Raw genomic sequence first — 27,908 nt, forward strand, 5'->3', positions numbered from 1 at the left:
AATAGACGAGAATAAGTTCTTCTATGACCTACAAGTCTGTAAGACTTGCGCGTTGGCTGGCGTTCTGTTTGGCTTTGCCTGTCGACCAAGTATACGTACGTAGTTTCGTCAGTCACGTGGAGAACTTGCGTGGTTTCGGTTTGTTCCTCTTGTTCTTTCTTTTCTTTCGACTTTTTCGGTTTGCTTCTCTTCGAGTTACATACGTTTAGTGGCACTAATAGCGACAGTGGTCGATTGAAGAAAAGTTAAAAACTGTGGTACGTAACAACCGGCAAATTCTGCTGAAGGTAAGAAACGATTTCAATTTTTCAATATTCTTTAAGTTTGCCTTTGCGCGAATTTCATGGCTTCTCAATTTTCTTAATATCATATAGCTCTAATTTTATTTCTCGTATCATTGAAGAAAGTATTTGCGTTCATTAGCGTAAAATTTTATAGCATAAAAGTATTTTGCAGTAAATTATTCTATGCACTAAATACTATGACTCTGACACATTTATCATTTATTACCTTAAAAATTGTATATTTTGGAAAAAACAGAAACAAAAGTTAATTAGAAGTAATTTGTCAATAGTAATTAGTAGTACTTGGTCAAAGTCGAATACTTTCTATGTGTTTTCTTAACTCATATAGTTATATAGTTCTATAAGTTATATCGTGGTTTGTGACCTATGATTGTGCGAACTAGGAAGCTTTTGAAATAGATGGTTTCATCTTAATACGAAATAAGAAAAACGTAATTTCTTCGAATTCTTTCTCAAAACAGTTCCATTCGATTGAACCTTTTATCTTGAAGGAAGAGAACAGCAAGGAAACTTAATGAAACGACGGCATTGCAAAGATTGACGTGTGAACATAGATATTAAAAATTACATATTCAATTATTAAGTATTGATAAATCATAATAGATACAAATAAGTACATTATTCGTTTTTCTCAATAAGTATAATAAAAACACGAGGACTATTCGAACTAATTGGAACGGAGCTATAGAAAACTTGGATAACATCGAGTTTTCCGAATAAATGAAATTGTGACTTCGTTTCATATGAAAAATAATAATTTATTGCGCATTATTATATACGTTTCAATCATTTTCTTAAGGGTTTTCTCATCTGTCTCTAGAAAAATTATTTGCATAATAAACTAGTTTCCTCTATATTATTTGTACACATTATCTGAACAGATAATTTTATCTCGTTATTAGTTCTATAAATCCTGTTTTACTGATTTCAGTAGCAGATCGATTTGACGATAGTACTTTTACCTGACATATTAAATCCACGAATGCCGTTTTGACTTAAATTTCGATAAGTAATGATGCTTTAAAGCTGTAATCTTCTCTTAATGTCTCGTTCAATTGTAATGCTTTTCCATGCAAGCCTTGATATAGACCTCGATATAGCGTCCCTTTTTTCACATAATCATGTCAACATTTTATTAGCAGAGATTCTCTGCAATTGTATGAATTTTTTATATTGCGTATATGTCGGAAATCTTTTTCTCCTCGATACGGCTCTTTCACGGAAGCCTCAAACGGTATTTGACGAAGTTGTGTCAAGTGTAAACAGTACCAAGCGTAACGAGAAAGCATCAAGACTTTCATTCGAGATCGTCTTCGTTGAAAGAAAATAATTTTATACAAAAGAGTGCACGAAGTTTAAAATTATGCGATCTTTAACTACATAATTTTCATTTAAAAAATCCAAAAATTGTACACATAAACATTTACTTTATTAAGAAATTTAACTATCAACTGTAATACAATTTACGTGTTCTAAACGTATACGTTATGAATCTTAAGAATATTTATTCTATAAATAAATAATTAAGCCATAATAAGCAACTTTGAGTAAAGTCACAGTTTCGTACGATTCTTTTTCTTTTCGTTTTTGTCATTTTAGTTTGATCAAATTCTTTTTTTATTTATTGTTTAACGTCACATCTCCTGTTAATATATTAGTAACTACATTTACATGTACCTCGTAAATAATTAAGGGACAATAATATTGTAGTATCGTAGACAAAAAGGCGTAAAAATATCGGGTAAACCATAAACATTGTCGCGAGGCGAGGTGCCGACAGGCCCATCAATGTGTCGTCGGTCCTTCGGTTGAAGAGTTTGGTAGAAAAAAGCCAACGTGACTTTGGCAACGAGCGGTTGCGTAACACGTGCGTAGTGAGACTATGACAAAGGGACAGAAGGGATGCTAAGGCAGAAAGACGAATTCACAGTCAGTGTCAGTGGAGAAGTCAAAGGGTGTGAATCGAGAAGTTGGAGAGTACGAGTTGCGCTGTTGAGATAGTGTTGCTAGCGTTGTCGAGAGAGTATGGTCCGCGTGAGAGAGTGAGCATTGGATCCGTTGTGACGAGAATTGCAAATTAATTATTGAGTTGTCTAAAGTATAGTACGTTATTACGATTAATTCATGCTAAATAACCATCGGTTACTGTCTAATCAACATCTGTATCAATCCATTCTTTGTAAATAAACCATTATTAATTATTAGTAGTATTCCCGGTATTACAATATTATTTATACAGAGATACACTTATGTTTGTAGTACTGTTTATATGCACTAAAATGAGTAGGTTTTGTATAACTTTATAGTTGATGCAAGAGATCAATTTTTTTTAAGAAACTTGGAATCCCTTACATTGCGCTTTACAGTTATGTTTATACGTATATGTTGTATATCGTTGGGTGTCTAAGTTATATATTGTGCTTTCAAATTTGAGACAATAGCAAATTAGACATTCGAGGGTGATGTTGGCGTTACAGCAGTAACAAAATTCGGGGTTTTGTTTTTTGATAAAGTGTGAATGTGTTATACATAGAGGTGATTTGCACTTGTTTTTTTCTTGTGATAGTTACAGTCGAATTTACTTCGTGTATATCTCTTCCGATTTTATGTAAAAACCTGTGTTAATTTAGGCATAAGTCGTTTCTCTTTTATGTCTTTATTGTGTGCATTGTATTGGTCATTTCTATGGTAGCGTAATGTTACTTTCGTTTAGTTATTCTTGGACTCGTATGAGAAATGTTTTGGTTGCTCGTGTTGAGGAAATAGTGGGTTGGTATGATCACTAGTTCCTACAAGCTAAGTTGATACGACTTCTAAGGACGCTCTTTTGTCTTAGACGTCGGCCACGTGTTAATTATCCGAGTGTATCCGGTGTGTTCGCATGTTTATACTTGGTGGTGAAATATAGAATATACAAATCTAATCTGAGTGAATCAATAAATACCAAACTCTACAAATTTATTGATTAACAGCTCGAGGTTTTTCTGGTGTAATTGGGGATTCTCTATAATATTTTGTACACCTGATTGTTTCATGTTGTAGACATGATCGCGTAAGAGAGGGTGATTAGTTTTCTTCGGGATTCTGGTGGCAAGGACGCTTATAGACTGTGCTAGTTCGATATGCCCGTGTTGCTATTCTGGCTCCTACGTTATGAATACGGTTTAGAATATGAAGTTGATGATGCCGAATTATATACGATGCAGCTTACCGCATATGGTGCAGTAACCTATTTTCGGACGTATTAAGGCTTTGTTAGTAAGACTTCGAATCTTTTGATCGGCTGATCAATTCTTCCAAGTCATAGTCTTTATGACGTTTAGTCTATACGTACACAGTATCAAAAATTATTTGTCATGTATCGGTGAAAGGTTTCTACATTATTGGATCGGTGGAAATCAATTAAAAAAGTGGATCGTAATTTTGACCTTGAGTATGATTTGTAAGATCAATCTTTTTTATTGCGTCGTATATTACTCGTCACAAGAAACAAAAGTCTCGCAGGATACATGGATCGCAAGTCAACCGTTCTCCTGGAAAAGGATATTAAAGTTCCATTAGTTTTCCAACTCAATCTACTTATAATGTGTTTATATTCCGCAGTCAGATGCAGGGAAAATAGCATTTAGTATCGTAAAAATTTCACATCCATCATTAGATATCCTATATCCTTTTCTCTTTCTTTCTTTCTTCCTACCATTTATTGTAAACAGGCCAGTGCTCGCATTCTACATTACGGCCAAGTTTCTTCTCAAGATCATGTATTGACTTCAATCGATGAAAGCCATATTGAACCCGATGTTTTAATCGTTCAAAGGTGTCCAACGGTTCAAATGTAATCCATTCACCCCAACTGTAAACAATTTCTTTTTTCTTATGAAATAATTGCCTATTCCTTTTAAAACTTGCGCATTCCGATTCTAAGCAACAATTGGAAAATTCGTTCGTTCTAATAAATGATTATAACGCACGATCTTCAATATAGATAATTTTTGTCAACAAATAATTTCTAATCAATCGTAATTTATTTCTAATTGGTCTATACACTTTGGTTCTCGTTCGCATATTATTTATTCGAATAAATATTTTATTTCTACATTAAAATATCCTAGGACGATCGATCCACATGCAAAATCGTTGTGTTCAACTCAACGCTTACAAATAATTATATTGTAAATTATAAAGGTTCGAGCAAAAGTTGTACCAAAGCTACTCCTTTTCTAATTTCGATGATTTGGAAATATGTTGTCAAGTTCAATGTTTTGTACAACATTTTTCTATACATAGAATGGCGGTCGACTATAGTTTCCGAGATATTTGCAAAAAGCTATCGGTCCCAGTGTATTCTGCCTATAATTATGCGTCTGAAGCAGCGTAGAATCAGCCTTACGGCGCTGCGACCAAATACAATGGTCTAACCCAAATCTAACTCCTATCTTTTGTATATGGTATATAAAAAACGAGGGTTGGGCGCATTTGGGTATTTCGCCGATCCTTTGGATAAAAGCTCCGTGCTGTATCAAAGTTGTGCTTCTCAAATGATCAAACATTGCAACCGTCTTCCGAATTGAAGTAGTAAGGACGTGTGTGATAGTTTTCTGTAGTTTTGTTTGGTTTTAATTTATTTTCCTGTTGTTTTATTGTGTTGTATGTTGTGTTCTTCAGACATGAGAATCTTTCTTTTTATACGTAGGGAAATCCTCATGGATACCCCGTCGCTCTTCTGGGAAGCAGAATTTACCAACTAAAACCCCGCGGGGGCCTACCTAACGCTTAATAGAAGAGTGCTCCGGGACCTCAGTATAATAGAATCCCAATTGTTACCTATTTTTTGCTTTTTTGCAATAGAATGTACCCAATTCTTTTGTTGATCTTTATAACAGGGGCAATACTGGAACATAATTAAAAATATATTCATGTTTATTTTTGCAAATTATAAATAACAAAATAGACAAACAGACAGAGGACATCAAGTTTAATGTCGTTACTTCTAACAACAGTTCATAGATAACGAGCGACATTTGATTGTAGTTAGTTTTCCTTGAAATTTTCCTTGAGATTGTGACTGACTTTCACCTTTAAGATAGATGTCCGTTTGAAGGATTTGTACGATACGACATTTGATCTCTCAAAAATATTCTCAAACTGCGTATTTACTTTTAGATAGACGGAAAACATTAACCAAGAGTTTGTTATCCTCAATTCTCAGAATAATTCTCAGAACTGTATCCATTTGAGATTCATGTATGTCCAATTTCTGTGGTTTGCGTTTGAAACTGTCGCTTCTAGTCATGTGTTATATAACATGTCATTGCTGGATTCGCAAAGTCGCAAGGGCCAAAACCTTCAACTTCAATTCTTCGATTCTAATTAGCTAACTTAATCGTTGATTTTTCTGCTCATTTACCAACAAATTGGTTTTGAACGTGTATTAAAAATACATATGTGCACAAATGCAGTTAAAGACTGAATTAAACTGGCCGAAGATGTATAAGAACATGTACCGATTTTCTACAGTTTCCACAACTTTTCACAACGTGGAAATAATAGTAATGGATCTCGTTGAAATTGTTTTACTGAATGTTAATTTATTTTATTTTGGATAAAATAATACAGTATCCCATTCTGAAAAATTAACCTGATCTTGAAACGCCTCCCATTACTTTTATAAATAGATCATTAAAATTATTATAATTATGTATTAATATCCGAATATTTGTCTGATGAACTTATAAAAAGATAGAGAGGTGTGTGTGTGTGTGTGTGTGTGCGCGCGCGCGCAGTGAATGTAATCGTGTCATAAAACTGCAGCATCTATTCAACATTTTCGAATGAATGCTCCTATGAGAGTACAGTCATAACATGAACCTGATTCATATTCTAGAAGCAGCTCACCGATAATAAGATTAGCTCGTATCTGCTTGAGAGGAACCTGTAACGCTATCTTCGTTAGCTGCCAGTCTCTCTCGCATAGTGTCCACTTGCCAGAAATACTTTCAAAGGTAATCTGGGCATTTCATTGCATTACATATTGCTATATGTAAGAACGGAACAAATGTGTTTCTAATTGCTAATTTTCATATTGCTTATGCAGCAATACACGCTAAATCCGTTAGGCTTCTTTCTCTATGCTTTATAACCGATTCTATATTTCGTGGATTTATAATTCGATATTTATAATACATATATTCAGTCAATGCATTATTATAAATGTTAGCTTCAACATTTTTTTCATAGAATTCTAATCTCTTATATTCATTCAAAAAAGGTTTTTCATCGTAGTTATTTATAATTTATAGACAACGATTTGAAAATCTTGGAATATAAGCAGTAATTGTCGATACTCCAAGATTGGGTCGGACTTGGAGTTGACGAAGACTAATTAGTTTTTTAAATTGGATCAGCTTGTTGAGTTACTGTCAGCAGATACTTGCTCATGATTGGAGAAGTATCGCACTAAATCGTAGTTGAATTATCTACAAGAACAGACTAGATGAGATTGAATCGCTAATTCAACGTCGCACACGGACTGCAACTTAACGAAAGTTGTTAAGATATACCGTATGTCGCGCTGAGACTGTCGATAAAGGAATAGTTGAAGAAATAGGGAAGTACGCGTCGCGTAGATTAGAGAATATATTATACATTTAATCGCACTAATTGTAAAATGCCATTGGCATTGAAGAAAGAATTCAAAACCACGAGGTTAATTTATATGTTTTGGATAGAACTTGAAAGATACCTCGTTGGTTAACGTCAACTTTTTTTATGTTAAAGCGAAGACTTTCTGAGGACCTCGCGGATGGCCAGCGAAAGTGACTGTGCAAGTGTCGTTTCTAAAAGTATCATTTGCAAACCTTCAATTCGGACGAACACGGAAATAATCTTTCTTACATTTTGTTCACAAACCTGTATCAAATGAAATGAATTCGTTCTATAACCCTGTCGAAGTTCCTACATCTCGGATAAATTACTTCGATAATTTAACCACAACAAAAAAGACAAATAGTTACGAGGATACGTAACATGTTGGACAAATCACACTTCACACACACACATTTCCTACATCTGTTTAATTACGTATATATCTCTCTTCCTCTCTCTCTCTCTCTCTCTCTCTCTCTCTCTCTCTCTCTCTCTCTCTCTCTCTCTCTCTCTCTCTCTCTCTCTCTCTCTCATAGTTATAATTTAATAGTCGCTTAGCTTTCTCTCATCCGAAGATAAAATCAAGGATGTTTTAGCTGAAAAGAACATCATGTTTAAGTCATTTTGTTGGCTTTTCAGAAGTACGAGTTCTTCTTTTCTAATATGGTATTCTATCTATATTTCTGCAGAAAGTAGGCGAATCAAGAATAATCGATGCTCTCTATAATACCTTGTTATCGATTGAAACGATATATAATAAATGATTCGTTCAAGTAAAAGAACCAGAACATCAGTTATTTTTCTCCAAACGATTCTAAATGCAAATATTAACTAGGAAAATCATGAAATATATTCCTACAGTCCTTGTAATTGTCTTTGGTTGAACTTAAATGAATTTAAATTACTGTGATAATTACTGTGACAAAAACTTATAAAAATCATACAATTTTAACGTAATTTGTATGCATTTACATACAAATTTGCGTTAAATCAACAAATTTCTCAAGATTGGTACAGAGATGCTTTTATAACCATACACAGAATATCATCAATCAATATAGAATAGAAATCAACGTTACACGTTAATTTAGATGATTCATTATAAATTCAAACCTTTTAGAATCTTAAATACCTGTATGTGTACATCGTATTATTAAAATTATCTAATTGCATTTATTTAAAACATTTTATTTACATGTTAGTGATAGAGAACATTCAGCTTGTCCTGCACTTTTTCAGTTCTTTGAAATAAAAACATCTTTATTTTAAAACAATTATCTAAACAATAAGGCACATGGTTGTGCTGGAATATGAGTTGCGATAAACATCTAGAGTGCACTATCCTCGGAAATCTTGAAGGATTACATCTTCCACATGCGTACAATAAACGCCTGACCTATCCCAATCATAAAATTTCGAGATTTTTCATAATATACATACAAGGAGTTGAAAAATTACGCTCCTTGAACAAAGCAGATTGTGTAACTTCGGATCGTGTTCGTTCGGAAATACTATAGTAAGATCGTACTAATGCACCCTTCCGATCAATGGTCAATCCTCTGGAATCTGTAAGGCGATTGAAATTCCGTTTGGCAAGCTGCTCTATTTCTATTTTGAAGCTGCTCTTAGTTTTCGCACTGACAGTGCGTCATAAGGGCCCACCAAAAACACTATAGTAACACAACCACTCTTACTTATACGCGACTCACACTCACACACGTGTAAGTACGTTTTGATTATAGTACACGTACATGTATTGTCGCGTAAATTTCTGTCGGATTATTTGTGTTGAAGTGGTCATCACTTCTAAGAAAACTCTACATCTGGTCTTTTGTTTTCTTGGGCACTGAGGCCATCGACAGCGTATGGACGGGGGACTGGGTCGAAGGCAAACTATAAGCAGTGCACGGGCAACGTTGGTTTCGGTGCTTTCAGTCATGGGGTAGCACTGCTGGCGTGAGGATCTGGATCAGCTCAATTATATTCACATTTGTATTTACATTTCAGTATTTAAAATATATATTTTCTACCTTACAATTTATCCACGCGTTCCTTTGTATTCACATACATCTAATAACCTCAGCAATTTAGAACATAACATTCAAATCCGTAATCCGTATATATATATATATGTCGGAGATGAAAGGACACCGGGCCCCCCCCGTTGGAATTATTTGGAAAAGCCTCAATACTGTAGCATTTACGAAATAACCCAGACACAGTCATTCGAAACTTGAGATAATGAGTTTAGGCTCGAGGCGACAACCGGTCGCCGAGCGTAGCCACGGTCACGGGATGAACGTTCCACCTAACAGAGATATAAAGTAACATAGCTTTCCTTTAAAGAATTGGCAGTACAAACACTTGATAATAAGACATTCCAACGGCCCCGCAGCTCGCCACATTCTTTGGGCCAGATGATCGCCAGATGCCGATGCATCGTTTACAGTTTATGTTCAGATAGCCTGAGGAACCGTTACAAATCTTAGGACTTAGTTAACTAAAGTCCTTCAGATTGACAAACAGTCTTTATTCTATCAGCCTGTAAATCTGTCACCTATTGCGGGAAGATATGGGAAACCTGATTTGGTCACGTACGACATTGCCTGCTAGGAACTCTCTCTCTAGGGCGGCTAGCATCCTTTTCTAACCGCCAACATAGAAATTGACCAATTAACAGCAGCGTCTATTTCCCTCACCCTCCGAGTGGAGGCTTTCTTTGACGAATCCGATGATCTCGTGCCCTTAGGCACGTCCCATCATAGTCTTCCTCGGCAGCGTCGTCGCGACGGAAAGTCATTCTTTTCTGGCAATCTGATTAGCTAAGAGTCAATCAAGCGTTCCTAGTATCACGAGTAGTAAGTCGAGTCCGACTTAGACTTTGAAGCAAAGTATATTCGTTATCCCGTGGACCGTGGATTCGCTATATCGAATCTAGGGCCATTGTCATTAGCGTCCAGTTACCGCGTCCGATCGTCAATCTTGTATCAGCCATACTTGTGTAATAAATATCTGTGCGACAACCATGAACAACACTGGTGAAGATTCATTATACGCCCCTAACGCCAACCCGACATATATATATACTATATTGTAGTATCGGGAAATAATAAATAGTTTGGTGATTTGTTTGCAAATAAATGGATTGTATAGATGTCGATCAAACAGAAGAACGATGATTGTTTAACATGAACTAATTGCAATGGGGTGTTGTGCTTTGGACAACTCAATAATTGATTTGCGGCTCTCATCGCAGCGGATCCAACGCTCTCTCTCTCTCTCACGCGGACCACACTCTCTCGACAGCGCGGCTCGCGCTCTCTGGCTTCTCGATTCGCATCCTTTGACTTCTCCACTGATACTGACTGTGAATTCGTCTTTCTGCCTTAGCATCCCTTCTGTCCCTTAGTCTTAGTCTCACCACGCACGTGTTACGCAACCACTCATGGCCAGAGTCACGTAGGCCTTTTTTCTACGAAACTCTTCAACCGAAGGACCGACGACACATTGATGGGGGTCGACACCTGTCGGCACCTCGGCTCGCGACAATGTTTATGGTTTACCCGATATCTTTTAGGCCTTCTGTCCACGATACTACAATATGTATATACACAGTATAGTATATCCTGTACAATGTAGTTGAAGTTACCGACATGATACGACTTTTATTAACAATTAATAAGACGTGTTGACTTTTAATAATCAAGTTACTAACATTTTCTGTGCTTTTTGTTGCCTTCTCCGCTTTTACATCAGGTTCGTTGGCACGTTTCGATTCAAAGAATATCTTTTCAATCCAGTGGCTCTCTGATTTGGCATCAGATTTCTCTGTATTTTCTTTAACGACTCTTCGACTTTCAGTTCGTTTGTGCCACGTTCCAACCTCCTGGCAGCTCTTCGATTTTGCATCGAGTTCATCTGCGTTGTCTTTTCCAATGACTCCACAACTTCTCATGTTATTCATTCATGCAGTTTCGAACCATTGCGGCTCCTTAACTTTGCACCAAATTCGTCCACAAGTGATTTTCGCGTTGGTCGAAGGACCGCATCGGCTAGTAAAGATGCGTCTCCAATAACGAGCAGTTGTCGAATTGTTCGCGAATATGTCACAGGCGCCGGTCGATTTTTTCAACCATGCGATGTAACAAGTTGACGCACAATTCTCAAACACCAAGAAATACAGTGGTGTCCCTCCGGATCTCTCTAAACAGATTTCCGAGCGCCGTGGGTGCATCAAATGGGTTTCCAAATTAAAGTTCGTAGCTTTTAGTTAAAATTACGTATACTCTAGCTTGTACAAGCTTTACATATACTCAAGCAAACTATGTTTGCGTTTGCTATCTGAAATATAAAAAATAGGCAAACATTGTGCGAAGATTATATACTAGAATTGTATATGTTTTCTGTATCCGAACACATAGAGAATAGTGATAAAACGTGTCATAAAAATTTGCAGATTTAAAAATGAAATGTAATATGTACAACTTTACCGCCATTTCAAACCCCGTATTAAAATTTTCTATTTACTGAACTACCAGTTTTTCTAAAATCAGTCTAAAATCTGTAGATAGAAGATGCTGAAAATGATTAGTCCCAAATGTAATACAGTGCTGGACAAAAGTATTGGCACAGCATGATTGTTATGATAGAAATGCTTATAACTACTAAACAAATTGATTTAAACAAAAAACTTTTTGACGTATTTATTTATTATCTATTCTAGTTTATTACATAACAAGAGCAACAATATAAATAAAATAATACGCAAAATAATAACAAAAATATATTTTTTGAACATTTTATGGGTGGACAAAACTATTGGCACAGTAGAATATTTACGCTTATAACTAATTACATAATAAACTTCTAATATTTTGTTGGCAGTCCTTTTCTTTTAAGGACTTCCTTTAATCTTCTGGGCATCGAGTGGACTAATTTTTTAGTGAATTCAGGTACAATATTGCTCCATTCCTGCAGAAGAACTTTCTTCAGTTCAGACTTGCTTGTGATATTATGTTTCCTAATTCTTTTTTCCAATTCGTTCCACACGTGCTCAATGGGATTCATATCGGGACTTTGAGGTGGTGTGTTTAATGTGTGGGCAGTATTATATATTATCCACTGACGAACAATATATTATCCACTGACGAACATAAAACGCTTTAAAAGTGAAGAAAATCTAGAGAATCAAATTAGGAGTGGTCGCCCTTCTAAGGTAACAATTCGAGAAAAAAGGAAAATCGTAAATATTGTAAAGAAGGATCCAAAAACTAATTCGACTGAAATTGCTTCGATGTTAAAAGCTGAGTGTGAAAAAGAAGTAAGTACCAAAACTGTACGTAGGGTATTGAAGGATGCCGGTTATTCTGCCCGTGCAGCACGAAGAAAGCCCTACATCAGTAAAATAAACCAAAAGAAAAGAGTGGAATTCGCGAAAGAGTTTGTTACGAAAGATACTGATTTTTGGGAAAAGATCATGTTTTCAGATGAAAGTAAGTTTAATATTTTTAAATCTGACGGCAGAATATTAGTATGGCGAAAACCCAACACAGAGATGGACGAACTGAATCTGCAAGCCACCATGAAACATGGGGGTGGTGGTTTAATGGTGTGGGGATGTATGGCATCATCGGGTGTAGGAGAACTTATATTCATTGATGAGATAATGGATAAATATGTATATTTAAATATACTCAAGCAAAATCTTTTGAAAAGTACTCAAAAATTAAACCTCCCCAGGGATTTCTATTTTCAGCAGGATCGAGATCCTAAACATATGGCGTATATTGTTCGTCAGTGGATAATATATAATACTGCCCACACATTAAACACACCACCTCAAAGTCCCGATATGAATCCCATTGAGCACGTGTGGAACGAATTGGAAAAAAGAATTAGGAAACATAATATCACAAGCAAGTCTGAACTGAAGAAAGTTCTTCTGCAGGAATGGAGCAATATTGTACCTGAATTCACTAAAAAATTAGTCCACTCGATGCCCAGAAGATTAAAGGAAGTCCTTAAAAGAAAAGGACTGCCAACAAAATATTAGAAGTTTATTATGTAATTAGTTATAAGCGTAAATATTCTACTGTGCCAATACTTTTGTCCACCCATAAAATGTTCAAAAAATATATTTTTGTTATTATTTTGCGTATTATTTTATTTATATTGTTGCTCTTGTTATGTAATAAACTAGAATAGATAATAAATAAATACGTCAAAAAGTTTTTTGTTTAAATCAATTTGTTTAGTAGTTATAAGCATTTCTATCATAACAATCATGCTGTGCCAATACTTTTGTCCAGCACTGTATGTAGCTTGTGCAACATAGAAAACAGTGTACAGTGTACAACATAGAAAAATATATGTATAGTATACTACATTTATCAGCACACATATATATAGCAGATTGAACGTCAGTTTGGGATCAATAGATGCAATGTGTCACGAATTCTCGTACGTTACAAATATTGCATGTTATGGCATGGTCGAAACTTCGATTGGCAAACTTTGCCTATAGTACATGATGCGCTGTTCAAGGTCAGTAAGATCGTCCAATCTTGAGTTATTAAAAAAAAACCGCTATTCGATTGATAACAGAATCGCTCACAATTTTTTATTTTATAAAAGTACTCTACAAAAAACAGAAAATATTTGTGAAAAGTGCTATTGACAAATGGTTTAGAAGCCTGCTCTACTCTTGTAAAGAAATAGTGAGTGAGCTTCACAGAGTTTGCGACTCTATGTGCTAAAATATTTTTAAATATATAAATATTTTCAAAAATAGTAATTAAAAATAGTAGATGTTCGTACCATAAACTCCAACGATTGAACTGAGACAACGTATATCAAAATTCCTCTTCGACAAAAAATATATGTTTGATTACGACGTATCGTAAATTCTTCGTTTGATAACCTCTCTTTAAATTTAAATTACTTGACAAGTTTTCAGACTCCACTTTCTCGGAAACGAAAAGTCATATGAAAATACGTTATGTATACATTTTTGACTTATTTTTTCATGTAGAATCACTTCCTACCCGCTTGTACCACCCGTCAGGCCTCACGCACAGGCCTGTATATCTTACACAAACTTATTTCCAAATAAAATAACCTAAAATAATCAGGCAGACTTCTTACAATTAGTTATTTTTCTATGGTTCAATTCTATTTAGAAAAATTATACACTTAAGTAGCATTATGTTTGTTAGTCTCTTGATTTAAGTTGATCTTTAATTCTTCGCCACTCGAGGAGTTAGCGTTCTGATCGATTGTCCTCCAGAGTTTCGATTATTCTGCTTTTTAATCAACGCGTCTAATCAATTCTATCGATCAGCATTGGTCAGTATCTTTTCGAGACCTCGGGACTCTTTCTGAAATAGCTGTTGAACCGTTAGCAATAACTACATAGTTGTAAGCTGGGTTTATGATGCAGACGTGATTTCACTATTCTTAAGTTTAAGATTTTTAAGTAGTCCAATCCTTGTATTTGCATCTCGTATCGCAATCGTATATTTAAAAATAATCATACAGTACACTCCAGTTATAATATCCCAAATAAATATTTGCCACGTAACAGCGGAAATGAGGTAATTTTGATAAATCATTCTGATCGCTGCCGAAAGTAGCTCCTACATCTTGACAATCGATCGTTGACTCTTTATCCAATTATTCTTTGGATCTCAGTGCATTGGTGTTCAACGTGTTATATGTCTAACCCTTGACATATAATATTTCTACATAGCTACTTTGGTAATAACCAAAATTTCTAAATTCAAAAACACGCATCAGTATTGTTTTTAAATTTGCCAAATGGCCTTAAATAAAATAATACAAATCACATTAGCGGCAAATATTATCATCACATCAATTACCATCGATACCATGTTACGTGGCATAAATTGTACGAATATTTTCAAATCGTATATTGTATCTACAACTGTCTTTGTGAAGGCAACCGGAAAATTTGATCAATGTAATATTTTACTAATCGAATTCTACTTTCTGTGTGGATTTAAGAAGGATTACAAGTTAATTCGAACCTTCCTTCGCTGATATTCATAAAGTATACTAACCATGTTTATTTAATTGCAGCAAAGAACCAATAATATTTAATTTAATAATTTAAATCAAGCAAATTAACATAAATTTCTATTTTTTAAAATATGAGAGTGTTACCGAAGCAAAAAGTATACAAGCATATAAATATTTTTTCTGTTTTCATTCAAAATGAAATATCATTGAAATTGATATTTCGGTGTTTCTTTTACGCTATCGAAGCGCTTTCATCGTGTACTTCTATAACGGCACCGAATTCCAATCGATGGATCACCGATGGTTTTAAAATAATAAGTACTACGTCTTGTAGTTTACTTACATGACGTGATTCGATCTGATTCCACGCGATTTAATATATATTCTATAATGATTCTAGCAAGCAATTGACATTATTTTGTTTTTTGTACCTAAGAATTTTTTTATTATTATTTAATTTGTAGTTTACAATTTGTCCAGCTAGACATTTGGTAAATTTTTTTCAACTTAATTGCTAAATAACATGTGGATGGCTACCCCTAGCGGGATACCATCTTTGAATTTGACTATTTTATTTCTTTAGCGAGGTCAGTGGGGTGTTTTCTTTTTAGTCCTCCTTCTATGAGAATTTTGCTCGCTTCAGCAGCCAGCTGGTTTGGAAGTGTTGCCGTTCTTACCCAAGATTGCACGATGGTCATGCATATTATAGATGTCTAGTCAAGTGTATTTCTTTAGTTATTTCAGAGTTTTATACAGTACGTTAGTAGCAAGTGTTATCGTTAGAGGAAAGGAAATAAAGATTGCTGCCTGAACTTATATGAGACCGGGCTTGCTAAATGTTTGAATGTTTGAATAGCGATAATCTAACAAAGTCCAATAGAGTACATCAATCGTTTAAATTGGAATGGTGGATCCAGTGAAATTACTCGAATCGAAAGTATTATGATTTCTTCTCCAGCAGCACAAGCTATCAAAACACTAATGCAAATTGTGTACAATCTTGGAGGATTTAGATTACGAAGTAAAAATATTCTTATCTTCAACTTTAAAGAATGAATTGATAACTCTGAAGGATTTAACGAATCAAGCAACTCTACAGGGCAATGATCAATGTGCTGCTCGTCCGCTACTGTCTCGGCTGAGAAATAAGTTTGAGAAAGAGCATCAACTTTATCTAAAATAAAACTACTAACACTGTTTATCGATTTATTTGTTGGAACCAGCAAATGGCTATGTTATTAAAAAGAGTAACGTCAGAATAAATGTAATCAACTGATTAATTGGTGACCTCGGTCATATCACAGAAAAGTTATCGAGTGAAACATTTCCACGTATTCGTAGTCTCCGTTACCCAGCTTTAGAAATAACTCGGAGAATACGTTTACATTACTGTTTTCATGAAGTTATTATATGAAGTTATTACGAAGATCCCTGAAACTTCTAGCTAGAGTTTAAAACTTTTATCGCATATTTACGATATATATAATGTATACATATGGTATATTTAATGGTAATTGAAACATTGCATGTTCTACCACAATACAACACCGTTGCACCTATCCCAGAAAAGACAACTGCAAGTGCAATTGGAGATTCGGAGCGTAGTTCTTCTGGTTCCACTGGGACATCCAGTCCGAGTATCGCGTCATATACAATTGTCTGATCGTTATTTAGGATTAATTCATTTCTCATAGTATTATCATGTAATTTTTGTCTGTTGCAAGAGATCATACGATATGATCAATTTTATTAAGGGCAGAAGATCACATCATAAAATTCCAAGTCTGGCACGACTGCCGAGTCTGGATGCGGTGTAAGATATCCTGATATACTATCTCTATATTTCATCCACGAAGATAGCGTGTCAGATATTTGACAAGCCGCTAACATCACAGAAAATAAAGATCCAATGTTTGAAGCAGAACTTGTGAGAGCCGCTTTTGTGAGAGTGTCTCTATGGATGATACCTGATACCTAGGTCTGTTACTACTACTATGCTCTATATATGCACCCTATATATTGTATATTGGAAAAAAAGACTATTTCGTACAGAAGGGGAAATTTAAAGCACCAAACAACGAGTTCAAAAAACAGTGAATTTTACTTTAGAAAACAATTTCTCTATCCAAATCTATAGGTCAGAATATTCCAAAATAATCGACGCTACGGAAGAATTAATTGGACAATTACTATAATGCAGGTATTCAATATATGAGGGAAGATATAGCAAATCATTTGTAGAATTAACGGTTTTACTATAATATGTTATATTTAACCGATGTACGTAGACTTTTATGACATTTTGTGAGATTTGAAACATTTTTCCATCGAACAATTACAGCACAAATTCTTCTTTTTAATGAATTTACTTCCATTCAGTGTTAATCAATAAGTTTTCAGAGTTTGGTATTTATTGATTCACTCAGATTAGATTTGTATATTTTATATTTCTGCATCAAGTACAAACATGCAAACACACCGCATACACTGAGATAATTAACATGTGGCCGACGCCTAAGACAAAAGAGCGTCGTACCGACTTAGGAGTCGTACCAACTTAGCTTGTAGAAACTAGCGGTCATACCAACCCACTATTTCCTTAACATTCAGTTTGTTGGAAATCGAGACGAGAAACAAGGAGTGGGTGTGAAATAGGATAAAAATCTACTAGGCCTACTGTGTCAGGAAACACAGAAATCAGAATAAGAAATATTAAGCCCGAACGAGAAAAAAATATTCGTCAATTGTAGCGCAGTGTTACTGCCGTACTCAGCTAATTTCTAGATATCAGTGTATAGAAATAACGACTGTAGTGCAGCGATTCGTTTACTGTTTTAAACGATCATCTTACAGCGCTGTACATTGTAGATGTCTCCTGCGGCATGTATGATCTGAGCTTTTGTTAAATATAAGGTTGAATACGAATATTACTTTGTAAAACAGAAAGTCTCTTCTACAATGATACATGTTTTTTATATCTCGCGTTACATTTACATTTATATGTAATGTAAAACAATACAAGTACGCCGAAAAATTTGAAAATTTTTACATTCTCCGTGCTTGACAGAATCCATACGATGGTGTAAAGCAGATTGCATTTGTGTAAGAATATCTAACGAAAGTTACATTGGCTAGAATTTGAAAAGTAAGCCTCACAGCCGATACTTTTATATATATACTAACTGACTTTCGTATTCATTTCGTTGTTTAGAATCAATACTTCAAATGTGTTTTACATATTTATTAATAACTTTTGTCTTATCAAATTGATTTAGTTAACCATAATTGCGTAACACACCAATGACAATAATATATTGTCAATGTTACCTATAAACTACTTCAAACCCCATATTTACAATTCCGAATTGCTGATTAAACGTTAGGTATAGTCTATCTTTCGAATTACGACAGTTCAATTTGGTTAAGTTTATCGCGCCATTATATTACAAACCTAAGAAAGGTTTACTAATATTTGTCTAAAATGCCAAATATAAATTATGTGATAAAATTATGTAATAAATTATCTTATTCAATTTGCACTATTTTTATGCAAAATGCCCTACATTCTGTTTTTTATATCAATATGAAAGCGAATATCTTGAAGAATAATTTGTATTTCGTTTTCATGGTTTCAGAGAAGCGTAGAAGTTGTAAGAGTGGAGGGAAGAAATCGATCTAGAGGACATGTCACAGTGTCACTGCACAAACATCAGGATGTCAATCGCAGTGGTAGGTATATTAAAAGTCGCTAATATTGTATATATATAATAATATAATACATATTTATGATAAGAACGCTATTTTTGCTCATTAATATCTTCATTAATTTCAAACCGATTATTGTTTTTATGAACATCTTATACAAGCTATATTCAAAGATTTTCTATGATAATAATTACAAAATTTGCCAAGTTTGGAAATTCTCGCATGAAAAATACTTAAAAAAATTTAATAGAATTCTGTAAAAATATAGTTGAATAAAAGCAGATTGTAGAATGTTCGTAGATTAAAACTAATTTTTAAACATAACAAGCTTAAAAACGTTACTATTAGCAGACCATAAGCATAGCGCTCGATTACAACACGACACGATTCTCTGAATAAAAGAACGTTACATCTATTTAAAGAACTTTTTCTATGAAAAGAATGCGTCTAACTAACTTACAATTATTAAGTAGATTAATTTATTTTGCCTAATACATTAAAAGGTAGAAGAAAATATACTACGTGCCAATAAATTTGTGTAAACGAAAAAATATTAATGTAATATTATTTATTATTATTTTAAAGTTTCTAAGATTTACTTACACCATTTGTGATTATATGTTTTATTTTTGTTCGTCTAGGACACGTGACAAAAATTGAACTGGAATTGATGGAAGCTCCGGATGACACGATCCTCGTTGGATCGATACCATCTGAATTGAACATCACCGGTGAAATTAATTCGACTTATCCGGATGGTGAGTTAAAAATGTCACAATACTCAGACAATAGTAGCTCTTATTAGATATGGATAGGATATCGATGGATATCGATAGAATCCCAAAAGATCCGAGGTACATCTAAAGATTTAAAGTTTATCACAGAGAAATCGATCCTTTTGTGCTATTACGTTTGATTAAACGGATATTTTAATTTGCCTTCCCATGCAAAATCTGGCATAGAAATTCATAAGGATAGAAATTTAATCTTGAGAAATAGTAGCTAGAGAATGATAGAGAAGGCGAAAAAAGGTCGTTGGAAGAACAGAAAATGGCAAGGACATGTTAGCATGTTAGCAGTACGTAGCTGGCATGATGTATTTAATTGCGAAATTTACAACAACGAACGAACCCAATAATAAATATCGGACTTGTTACACTCGCATGTAATTTGCGATTAGACGCAGTGAAACTGGTCAAGTACGGACTTGTTCTCTGAACATCGTTGAAGCTGCTTTTCATCTTGCTCCTTAACATTTTCCTACAAAAGACTACGATGCACGCCCTGAAATCGTTTCTGTTCACGCATGGGAAATCCAATATAGGACCGCCGACGCACTCACCGACAATGATCTAGATCAACCAATGGAAAGGGTAAGTATAACATATCCAGGCAAGAGAGCAGGAACAACGCCTTCCGATGTCTAGAATCGTATAACGAAACCGACGCATGCTGCCAGACACACGATAATCGAGCCCACAGGTTTCGAGCACAATCTGTGGAATTCTTCTTAATTTCGCTTTCTTTTTGCTTTTGTCAGAATTTCATCTGGTACGGTCGTGTCTCGAGGTAGCCGTTTTTAATTTCATTCTTCCTGTAAGATATAAATCTTCTTACGCAGAGCGCCGGGGCGATTCATCATTCGACGCACGAAGCATCAATCACTGCTAGTTTTTAAAGTGCCAAGCAATGTTCAGGCCATTGAACGATTCGACTTCGCAATCGAATTTTTGCGTTTAGCGCTCAGTAAAAAATACACGCGATTCGATGTAACACTGTATACGATTTATTACACGTGTCTAGCCAACTGCTTCACGATCCGTCGAACGTCGAATCCTGTTTCGAACAGTTGTTTTCAGCGCAAACGTTCCGCTAAACAAATCGAACGAAGAGAACAACAGCAAGAGTAAAATATTACTGAAAAAGCGATGAAAGAATAGACGAACAAACAAACAATTTTTTGAACAGGTTAAACTGCGCCTGTGACGGAATAAGTTCTACCAATGTTTTAAAAAATCGAAAGGCGCTGCCGCTGATAGAGTAGGATATCTGTATTTCACCGTCTTAGGGACGCAATGCTTCCGAGAAGATTATCTTGCTTCTTGCAAAACTCAAACCTCGTAAGTGCGATTAGCAAAAATTCGAGTTGAGATAATTAAAAAAAATTTGTTCGTATGATTCTTGGCAGCATTGGACGTTGTTTGGAGTAGGAGTTTGATAAAACCATACCAAAGGAGTATCAGTGGTTTGACGTGCAACAGTTCTAGTAAAATTTCAGCGAACCACGAGAATGTTTGCTATTCGATTAGTGTTGTCAAATAAATCTGCTAATAAATATTGATCAACATAATAAAGCTGTAATAATGATAATGATAATGTATGATAAAGTTACAAAATATATAGCTGCATAAAGATAAATATTGCATTCTGCCAAAATTACGACGTTTTGAAAACATTTTGAAGAGGAAGATAAATTAATTTTACGCGTATAACTCTCGGATGGGAGCGAGTAGCGTAAGAGATAAGCGAGCAAAGTTGAATCGGCTTTACCACCCAAAATCCACACGATTTTTTCCATTTTATGAGAGATGGTATACAGCGGGCGGTTAACGAAGTATTTCCCGCCTCCTATTCATCTATATGGATTTTTGAATGCGCACAAATACACAGACTTTGCATCGTCCTCGAAAATTTCAATCTCGATCAAACTGGTAGAACGAATTTTTCGATTTTTAGAATGAAACCGCCACAAGCGAGAAAATAAAGCAAACAGTGATCTGTGATACACATAACGAAACCAAAAATAGGATAAAGGAGCCACCAAAAATAGGCCACCTAAATAATTTTTTCAATTTTTCAGATACAAAGAAATGTTTGAAAGAAAAGTTGTTTGGTTTCGATCAAATTGGAAAAATTTTTCTCAGGTGAACTTGTTTACGAATTTCAAAGGCTCCATTTTTTTCCAAACCTCCATTTTTTAAACGAAACCACATATTTTTAAACACCTATATATTACGCGATATACGTATTTGCCTATCTTATGTTTTATCTTTTCATTTACATTTGAAAAATAAAATATGAAAATTGAAATAAAGATTGTAAAGATTACTTTTGCTACGTATCTGTGGATCAAACAAATAGAAGCATGCCGGCCGCCGATCTATCGTCCCTGCGGGTAATAATTTTTTGTCAAGGGAACAAAATTAACATCAAATTAAAATTCATTTGAAATTTATTATTTTGATATTGGCTTATACGAAAGTTACGAGTGACTGATGTTTTGTTTGTTCATTAAAAAATATAATTCCCATTTAGACATATAAATGTGACCTTCGCGGTGACCTTTTCAAGTTCGTCGCATGATATAATTAATATCGGTGTAACTTGTTCCTCTCTACACCGTACAACATTTGTTTCAAATATTTTCTCGTATCGGCTAGAGTTTTCGAGATGTTTACACGTTTCCAGATAAACGAGGCTAAAGTTTAGTTACAGATAAAGTATATGTACAGACTTTTAAACATTGCTTTTGCAAAACTTCGCAGATAACGAGGTAGATTATTTAAAAATTGTAAAATAAAGATTCAAATCGAACCAAACAATTCTCATATGGGAAATTTGGCGGATTTTTAATAATTGGAAAATGAGGTATATTTGATGAAATAAGTAATACGAGGGTATATGTTGTAGTAAATTGCGAGGATGTGAAAAACACTGTGACTTTTATCGAAATCGGTATTTCAGAATATGAGACACGAAGTTGTCAGTTCGTAATTTGGTCCTTGACACTCATTTTCGATGTAATTGTAAAAAATGATCGTACCCGTAAGTAAAACATCGATGGAATCCGAAAATCATGCAACGTTTTCGTGCTACTCGTCATGGATAAATATGGTTGGATGTTTTCAACTACCTATCTGCGCTTGCTAGTGCATCTCGAGCGGTTGTTGAGTTTGAGCAATGTAGGTGTAGTATGTTTCTTACAAGCGTTGAATGAATTACAATTGCAGCTAACTGTTGCAAGTGACCAGTTTAAGCGCGTTCTGGATGAACTCGAATAATTCTACTTTCTCTTTCACTTTGGCTTTTAAGAAAATAAGATTTGTAGCATTAGTGACGGAAAAACGCAGCAGTGAGTAAATCGTTGCCTGAAGACATTGCAATATTATTACCATCGACATTCAGGAATCATTGAGGATGCTCGAGGACCATGGTATATCGCAGATGTGTTTGCCCTAGAGCCTTTAGCGGTTAGCCAAGAAAATCATTTTGGCCACCCAGAAGACCCGTTAGCCTTTATGCGTTCAGTCGGAAACTAAACGGCATATAAGATACCTACTGTTTAAATCGTAAATATTTAAAGAATTAATTACTGTACAACAGATTTGAAAGTTTCATGCCACGGATTGTCATACATAACTCTGTTGTGAACTACACTGTTTGAAGTCTCACCTATATAAAAACAAAGAGATCTCCACGATGTTTATTGATTTCAGTGGATCCTTCGACACCTGAACAAGGTAGCTGCGGTAGTAGGGAAACGTCAGGAGGAAATTCCTTTCGGACACGGCTCTCACAAACCACAAAACCATCAAACAGTTTTGTTCGCAAGAGTGTTATATTTATTTAGACAATAAACTTTAAATAGTAACTCGAATGATGTTGTAATAGGCAATCCAGAACTAGGTGCAGTTATACTCAGAGCTGAAGAGGTCTTGATAGTTATTTTCGTACTCTTTCTATGGGCTGCGGCAATTGCGTTATTCTTCAATCGATGGGGCAAGATAAGAATGTTGGAACCATCTCAACCGAAATTCCTGCCGCAAGACGAACAAAATTCTACCACGATTGAACAAAATCAACTTCAGGTAATGCATAAGTATATATTTTATTTATAATTGACACTTTATGACTGTACTTTAGTACTGTGTACTGTGTATTGACCTTCGTGCTATCTAACGCTGAAGTTCGGACTGACTAAAATTGCTTGCAAACTATTCATAGTTGTAGTGTTGTTATTCGTTTAGTGTTGGTACACGCAGCCACTTGTTGATTTTGTTCGTCTGTAAATCTCAATATATGTAAAGACTTGTTGCTCGTATCAATTGCATGTTTCATAGTAAAAGCAAATAATGTTAGAAGGAGAAATGATCGAGAGTATCGATGCTAGAAGAGAAAAAATTTTGATACAAGAAACAAATAATTTATTAAAAAACGAAGATGAATTGAAAAATTCTATCGAAATGTTATATGACAAATTACTCGAGACTATGAGAAATTACTTATCATAATCCAATAAATATTAAAAACAAGTATACATTTTCGAATTTCAATTTCAGTCAAAGGAGGAAAGAATGTTGATTACGTTAAATTTTCTATCAACGAGTGATTTTCACGCTGATTGTTCAGAAGGCAGTAACATCGTAAGTTTGCAAGCTACTTTACATCTGTTCGTAAGTTATTTGCAAATAACTCGCGAGCTCTACTGCAGACACGAATACGTCTAGATTCTGCATTATAATTGGTACCTTTGATGTAACGTCTCTTGAATAAAGAGTGTCCTCTGTTCACTACTCGTTGTTCATAGACAAGTTCACAAGTGTCCAACGCTGCTGACGAACGTAATTTGTAAACAACAGTGTGGACCTAACGTAAGACGACCTAATTAATTATATAGTAGTGAGGTGAATAGGCCGTGATAGTTGTAGTCTGTTGTGCATATGGTCGTGTATAGGGTGAGACGACAGGTGTTCTGCTGCGAGTCGCCGCTGCTACTGCATTTTTCTTCTCGTTTCTTGGGTCGTGGAAGAAAAATCGGACTCCGATCGCCGGGATTTGAAGAACCCAGGTTCCGAACGTTCGTAACCTAGGGCGCTTAACCACTGCGCTGCCGTCGTCCGACACTAGTTAGCGTCGAGTGTCGCCACAGTAGTAAAAGGTCTTCTACTTGAGACTAACTGAATTATTGATGGAATCTTCTAATTGAGACGGACTAATCGAAATTTCCCAACTCAATTAGACATTAATGGCCGCGTCCTGATTGGCGTTCCACTCAACAAACAGAATTTAATTGCTCTAAGCCTTCTGGTTGAAACTTACTTAACGAATCTTTAACGATCGAATGCAATGAGAATAACATCCTTACGTTACCCTTAATTAAGATATAACATCTTTCTGAACGTCCGCCAGGACAAATTGTAAGAAACCTTATATAAAAACATAGAAAGAAAAATATAAAGATCAAATTCAAATTTAAAGACAAGAATGTCGAAAAATCTTAGTCAATTTTGATCAACCTTTCAAATCATTCATTATTATTTCAGAGATGCTTGACCCGAACGCAGCTATCTTACGTCATTTTCCACCAAATCGAGGTTGTATAATGCAACTATAAAAATAACATACAATTTCTTAATACCCAATACATAATCCACTACCAACAACATTTATCCTTAAGAAAATGTGCCGCATACTTCCCGTAATTATCCTATGCGAAATATTGTACATTTATAACTTTTGTTACAGAACCGCACACTATTTATTGCTAAAATTAGTTGCTTTCAAACTTATAGTTCCTTATCAGAAAAAAAGACAAAAAATACTTTGTTATCGGAATCACAATAAATCGCTGTATTTCTATCAACTTATACTTGCTTTACACGGACTTGGACACACGCAAACACGCGCGCGCGCACAGATCACAATATGGATAGTTTTCAAACTTTGCACTTTTGAAATGCTATTTTACTTTTACCGTCCACAGATTCATTTCTGATTTCTTCGTCGTGATTTCAAATAATCATTATGTATTTATTTTGACATTTCGACTTTATCATTTACTAGATTCAAATTTCCTACCACATAAACAATCTTATATGCAATTGGAGACTTAACATCTCGGACATGAAACGTAAAATTTAGGGGAAAATGTTTCATTGAAAAACATGGATTGAGTAAATGTTTTTTACATCCACTGTCCGGCATACATACATACATATGCGTAAATTCATAACGGAAAGGAGCAACGCAACAACATATAACGTAGATGTAACAAACACGAGAGAAATGTTACGCATTAATGTTTAAAATATGAATAATATATTGTATACGACAAATTCTTATTAATTATATATTAAATAATTAATAATTAAGATAAAAGAAGAAATCGAAATTTTCATCCAGCTAGGGAACTGGATTTTTTATATTTCTCAATATATTGGGAAATATTCTATACTGAAAGACCGAATCTTTTACATATTCAATTCATTTCAATAGAAGGATGTTGCAAAAATCTGAATTACCATTAAATAAATTAAAATTAGTGGACAATTTATTTTCTATAGAAATCAAAAAGATTTTTGAGATATTAACGTTTCCAAATGGAATGCCGTTTTTGATAAAAGCTTGATTTATATGTAAACAAAATGATCATATATGTAGATATAGACATGTATACATCATAATCATTAATTATACCAAGAATAATGATCTATTCATCTTAATTTTATTTATTTATAACACGTAGGTAATACTTTTTAAATCTGTATCATATTTTACCCTGTTCATCGCGACTTACTCTAAACAAAGCATCGTACCTCCAAACACGAATGTAGATCAATTGAACTGTTTAAAAGTGGCGATGAAAATTAACTTACAAATGATCTGTTCGATTTGTTCGCAGAACCGACGTACATTCTCGAAATGTAATATTCTTTGCGAAGAGTGTCCAATAAGGCACGACTCGAACTACGCCTTGGGACAAACGAGACCGAGGCAAAACAGTGCGTTCATTGGCTCCAGCGTGTCTTTTCTCCCAGGTGGCGGAGGTACAGCGCGTCGCACGAAAAGCGCGTTCGACCTTCAATTTTCCGTGTTTACGGAAAATAACACGCTCGACTCCTCCAGTGAACAGGATACGTTAAAGAATTTTAAACCGGCCTGCGATTCCACGAAATTATTGCTAGACGAACGAAAGACAAGCGTCTATCAGTTGGACAAAACCGGGACAACCAAATCTTTCTGTCGAAACAGAGGAATAAGTGTTTGTCAATTCGATGCTTCACCAAAATTATGGCAACGAGATCGTGGAATGAGCATCTGCCATTTCGATAGGATGGAGGTTCTCGCCAGGCCATTGCAGAGAGACCGCGGTGCAAGTATCTGTCAATTCGACAGAATGGACGTATTAGCCAGACCACTGCAGAGAGATCGCACAGGCAGTGCTTACCATTTTGACAGAATGGATGTCTTGGCCAGACCTAATGTAACTCTTGACAAATTCTTGTTGAGAGAAAAACGCGTTAGTACGTGCAACCTTTTGGGGAAAAATGAGAAAACGACAGAAGGAATTCAGATGGAACGGCATTTAAGCAACAGCAACGTTGGGAAAATCGGGGAAAAAGATACATCGGTCGAGGAAGAGAGAAGCAGGATTATGGCGGAGGAACAAAAGACATTTATTAAGCACATACCCAAAGAGAAGAAAAATAGCTTTTGTCGATCGAACCAACCATCTTGCAGCCAAACTTCTGATGCTGCATTTGGATATAAAGGTACTTGCGTGTAGCGTGAAAAATTGTACAATTCGTTAAGAAAGAGCTGCGATTGTGTGACACAATTTCCAAGATGATGGTTTTGTTCGGAAACGATCTCAAGATTGACGTTCTTGCGAATATATCGTACATATGTATGTATATATAACGAATTAATTACTCGTTTTGAACAGAATTAACATTGTATTTAAATATTAGGTATGTATATTGCTTTTGATATGAACACTTTCAGTTCGCTTATAGTGTTCCCTGTAAATGAAATGTTGGACAAATTTCTAAGAGAAACGTGAAAATAAATATGCATTATACAGAATGACCAAGATCAGTATTTCACAGAATTATTAAGAAACAAATATCTTAGACGTATTTTTAAATTTATAAGTTGGAACGACTCGTTATCGAACTATCGTACTAAATGTATATGAAAAAATTATATAATCTGTACAGCTAACAGCTAAAAAATATTTTGTCAGTATAAAAAAATATCATGGAAATAAATGAAAACTACAAATTGCGATAACATTCAAGGGATTAAAAATAAATGATAATAAACAACGTGATAATCTGTCTTTCAAATATCGAAGAAAAATAAAAATATCTCGTAGTTTAATTATTCTTTCGAATTTTTATTAAGTTATTCGAATTCATTCTTATCCTACTGTAT

General features: G+C 34.8%; 1 protein-coding gene across 1 annotated transcript; it reads left to right on the forward strand.

Annotated features, from left to right (window-relative positions):
* The first annotated feature begins 23 nt into the window (after window positions 1-23).
* On the forward strand, window positions 24-27,908 carry LOC132911367 (uncharacterized). The gene is made up of 6 exons (XM_060967987.1): window positions 24-89; window positions 222-287; window positions 18,623-18,716; window positions 19,334-19,450; window positions 23,364-23,560; window positions 26,374-27,908. The coding sequence occupies exons 1-6, from the start codon at window positions 24-26 to the stop codon at window positions 27,256-27,258; spliced, it is 1,425 nt and encodes a 474-aa protein (XP_060823970.1). The 3' UTR covers window positions 27,259-27,908.

This window comes from Bombus pascuorum, chromosome 10 (assembly GCF_905332965.1).
Source record: "Bombus pascuorum chromosome 10, iyBomPasc1.1, whole genome shotgun sequence".
NCBI lineage: Eukaryota > Metazoa > Arthropoda > Insecta > Hymenoptera > Apidae > Bombus > Bombus pascuorum.